A 5,004-nucleotide genomic window follows, 5' to 3' on the forward strand; every position below is an offset into this window, starting at 1 on the left:
TGGATTGAAAAGGTTAGGTAGGAATGGTAAAGAGTGGGAGAGAAAGGGCTCGAAAAAACATGAGCGTTCCCCTTTCAATGCACCCATGCGTAGTTACTGAATATATTATGAATGGATTCGCTGCAGACAAGAGAAAATGATATATTTATGACAGACATGAATAAGGTGAAACGAAAGTGAAAGTTTATTTGTATTCTGTCTCGTTGCTATGGTTAAAAGCCACATAAAACGTTGATATTTCATTTTCAAGGCACTAATCACAGACAGCCCTCCGCCAGATAATCACTAACGTATATTGTTATTGTGGTCATGAAACATATAACTCCGCCATCATTTGTATTACTTCGATATATGAAAACACACCTTTGAGTTTTCCCTTTTGTAATGCTTGTCGGAATGTATAGCAGTAATCAATTTTACAAATCCGCATTGTTATAATGATAGGTGGAATCTCATAGAACGTATGGCTTCTGTAACAGAGTCGCGAAGCGTGCTTAATTTGATGTGAAGAATTACGTTTCAATTTCAGTATGCATTTTTTTTAAATTTGTTTACACAAGATATAATACTCATATGATAATTTATCTACATTTTCGTATACCATAACATTTATCGAAGTGTTACATGCTTCATTCATTATAATGAAATTTGTCACCCTCCTTGGGAAGGATTCAAACTGCATGGAGTAATACAAAAAGTAAATCCTGTTTGACAAACAAGCATCTTCCTGGAATTTCAATATTTTCCGATCACAATCTTATTGACAGAATCAGAAAACGATTTCATCTGACGGGAAGTATTATATGGCATATGAGCAGCTGTGTTTCAGTTGTTTGACCTGTTTGGTTTCGTCTATTTTGATCTTATTATACCATCGCAAAAAATCAACCCAAGGACGATTTAAGTACGCTACTGTATGTCCAATCAAAATCTTGTTCAGATTACGTAATTTGTCATAGCAATGTTCGCTCATGTCATTATGTGACGTACAAGGCAACTATACTTGCATGAGGTAGATTTTCCGAGAGCAGTTAGGATCGTGTCGTTAGAAACAGCTATATGTTATATATATCCTCCAATTATTGTCCTCTTTTTCATGACCTTAATACAATTTGTATTTTTTCAACCGAATGGTAATTATTTGTCATCATCATCATAATTGTTTTCATATATTTGTAATTATCTGATACCTTTTTTCATTCATGCTTTCTTATTTTCATTACAGGGTGACAATGCTGTCGGGATTCTGGGAATACATCAGCATTTAAAGAAGAAGGAGTGATGCTTCCATTCAACACACACTGGATTTTATATCTTACACATTTGATGATTTAACCGGGGATATACACATTGAAACAAACGATGCATGTAACATAGACACATGTCATAATTATTTGCAACGCCATATATCTTCTGGTTGTTTAACCTCTGGATTTCTATTCAAAACACATGCTGAATTTATAGCCAGCTTAAGAATCCCGATCAGAAATCGATGAACTCGAAAATTAATACATCACCATTAATTAGATTGGGTTAATTGAGATAACGCACCATCAACGAGCGAATCGTATTTATCTCTCTCCTTTCTACCATCAGTGACTACTAATTTATTCCACTCGGCATCTCGAGTCTTCTGATTTTCTGAATCACTTTTTGTTTGTGCAAATGCAGACGGGGACGAACGAGTGAGCGTGCACGTACCACGCATGCGCCGTATTGCTTTGCATGCAAACACTGCAATGGGTGAAGCTGCCGAGATAAAGAACGGCATTCGTGATTCTGGATGTAAAGCTGGAGGGAGCCTGCCCTGCTGTTTCGCGCCAAACATAAAATCGGGCAACTTTTTTTTCAAGCCGATAGCCAGCAGATCATTAACCTTTGGGGAGACACGTTTGGGAAATTATTCGCTTGGAATGACTTTCAGCATTGTGGATAAGGCTTGGAAAATATATCCTGTTCGTTTTTTAGAACATTGTTTTTGGTGACGGTATCTTGCAAGGCTGCCTGATCCCTCACGATTGATAGAATACCTCATCTATGGAGACAAAATGGAAAGCTGTTGAGTGATATGCATTTCGGGATTTGATACTCGCCGGAGGTACTTTGTCAACCTGAATTGTTGAAATGATTTCGCATGTTGAAGCATATTACCTATAGAAACATCGACTTGCATCCATATCCATGTTCTGAAGCGAACTCATTTTGTCAACGAAGCCCTTTGAAATAGAAAAAACAATATCACTAGTCTAGAGTGAACTTTTACAAGAGCAAAACGATCGTATTGAGAACTGTTGGTGCAATCTTTTACAAGTAATTTGTTTGGCTTACTTCAATGAGTGGAGAAAATCGGCTAAACTAATTACTTAATGCAGACAAGGTAAAAGGACAAATTAGAACTGAAGGGAATTTATCCCCAACATCGTTCACGACCATCATCTGGCCACACATTTTTTGCAAATGTTTCCCGGTCAGTTCATCGCGAGACATTATGAAATGACAACAGTCCATGGCTTGGTGACCATGGAGAGAGATGACAACCGATCATCCCATACTTCGCACTTGGCGCGATCGGTCATGTCGCCTTCAGGAGATGAGAATACTATCGCGAATACCAAGGAGTGGTACTATGAATCGGGTAACTCAACAGGTAACACATCTGAGCTTCTCATGGATGAATTCCGGGGTCCACTTGATGGTCAAGGGATACCTAGGACCATTGCGGTGGGTTGCGTGCTCTGCTTATGTTGCTGCCTTACCATATTCGGAAATACACTTGTAATTGCTGCTGTATACAGAGAACGGAATCTGAGGACGGTAACAAATTATTTCATTGTTTCACTCGCTTTTGCCGATTTGTTGGTGGGAAGCATTGTGGTGCCATTTGCGATCATTGACACTTTGACCGCCGGGTACTGGTTCTTTGATGCCATTTGGTGTGACTTATGGCACGCGTTCGACGTTTTAGGGTGTACGGCCTCTATTCTGAACCTTTGTGTCATTTCTTTGGATCGGTACTGGGCAGTCACGCATCCAATGAGCTACCCTACGAGAGTTACCAAAAAGATGGCAGGACTTCTCATCGTTGTTGTGTGGCTCGCCTCGGCTGCTATATCATTCCCTTGCATCCTGGTTTGGCGTGCCGTGGAGCCCCCGCATCCCCCTAGAATGTGCATCTTTCCACAGAACCCTTGGTATCTGGTGATATCGTCATGTGTGTCTTTCTACCTACCTAGCTTAATCATGATGTTTACGTACTACAAAATCTACAGGGCGGCTGTAACTCAAATGAGACACATCCGATCAGGGACCAAATTAGTATGCGCCAAAGCAGCTGATAAATCGCATATGAACGGCGCAGTGTCCTTGCGGATTCACAGAGGGGGAGGGGTAAAGTCTACCTTCAATACCCAGCATTCCAATAATAACTTACACAATGGACTACCACCAGAAATGCGGCCTCTTAACGTTCGACGGGACACCAAAATCGCGCTCACGCAAGCCGCTGGTCGTCGGCTTCTCTCCAGAATGAACAAAGAACATAAAGCAGCTAAGACTCTTGGTATCGTCGTTGGTGTCTTCATTCTCTGTTGGTTGCCTTTCTTCATTATCAATGTGATGGCACCATTTTGTTTCGAGACCTGCATACTTTCTCCCGACCTTGTAATACCCTTAGCAACATGGCTCGGCTTTATAAACAGTGCATTAAACCCAGCGATCTACGCTTTCACCAGCCGTAACTTTAAGCGAGCTTTTAAGCGAATTCTCTGCCAATGCTGCTTGAAGAAGAAAAAGAGACAATACATAGAAGGACATTCTGTGAAAGACAGTACCCGTTTCATGAGCATTGATTCAGTATATTCTATGGGTGATATCGCTCTTCAGTAACGGAAGCTCCTTCATCAAACCTCAATACTTTTAATTATCATTCAATTAATGTTCCAAAGAAATCGTGCACTTTAAAAAAGCGGTGGTAATTAAATCATGAAGAGTATATTGATTAAGTTTGATTATCTGTACCCACCGATAATTGACAGCTTTCGTGAGTCATTGTCGGTGTACAGACATTAGGGGTAAGACTAAGTAAACAACTGTCTATCTAGAGAATTATCATCTAGTCACGAGTTGAATATGGTAAAATCAAGCTGTTCTAACAGTGGAATCGAAAAATCAATCGAAAGCGAGAGCGTATACAAGAAAACCGTAATTGAGATTCATCACACTTTATCTCTGGCATAATCATTGGGGCCAAAACACCATACATTCCTAAGCAAACATCTGCCTTATAGGAGAAGAGCTTTGTTACGACAAGTTGATATTTTAGTTTATATATCTAATATCAAGACTTTTTCACTTCTATTTCTTTACTGAAATTCGGATTTTTGGTCCATGGTTATGTACGTGATTATCAATGTCATTTGCTTCTTACTTTGTTTAATATCAATGCATCACCAGATTGTTTGTTTCTGCGAAATTGAAAGTATTGGCTCGCGATGTCTATTTGTTTTCAAAAGTCGATGGAAAGAATTCGTCCATAGACCTGTTGATTTTGCCGAATGTGGTGTTCATGTTAGTGCATACGAAGTGGCTCAAGAGAGATTTGTATCCTAAGCTTTGTGATCGAGTATCAAGTACATTGGTTATCATACTAAAGTTTATGCTATCTGGGTCAGATGTGAACACACTGCTTCATCATAGTCTCAATGTAGAGGTGTCGTGGTCGAGTGGATATGTCACCGCACTGTGGATCACAAGGTCCGCGGTTCGAGTCCCGCCGCGGCACTAATGTCTTTTAACAAGACATTCATCTACATTTGCCACACTCAACCCAGGTGAGGTAAATGGGCACCTGGTAGGATTATTCCTTGAAATGTACTGCGCGCTGATATCGGCTGCCGGAGCTAAAGCTAGGGTAATAATTTCCAAAGCTCTTAGGAAGCGCATAGGGACGTTATATAATGTGATATGCTCTGTACAAGAACTAAATATTATTATTATTATAATGCA

At 39.9% G+C, this 5,004-nt stretch overlaps 1 protein-coding gene across 1 annotated transcript; it reads left to right on the forward strand.

Moving 5' to 3' along the window:
* The first annotated feature begins 1,582 nt into the window (after positions 1–1,582).
* Positions 1,583–4,747, forward strand: LOC100890724 (dopamine receptor 2-like). The gene has a single exon (XM_011666859.2). The coding sequence runs from the start codon at positions 2,458–2,460 to the stop codon at positions 3,883–3,885; it is 1,428 nt and encodes a 475-aa protein (XP_011665161.1). The 5' UTR covers positions 1,583–2,457; the 3' UTR covers positions 3,886–4,747.
* The last annotated feature ends 257 nt before the right edge of the window (positions 4,748–5,004 follow it).

This window comes from Strongylocentrotus purpuratus, unplaced genomic scaffold, assembly GCF_000002235.5.
Source record: "Strongylocentrotus purpuratus isolate Spur 01 unplaced genomic scaffold, Spur_5.0 spur5_scaffold_15, whole genome shotgun sequence".
Lineage (NCBI taxonomy): Eukaryota > Metazoa > Echinodermata > Echinoidea > Camarodonta > Strongylocentrotidae > Strongylocentrotus > Strongylocentrotus purpuratus.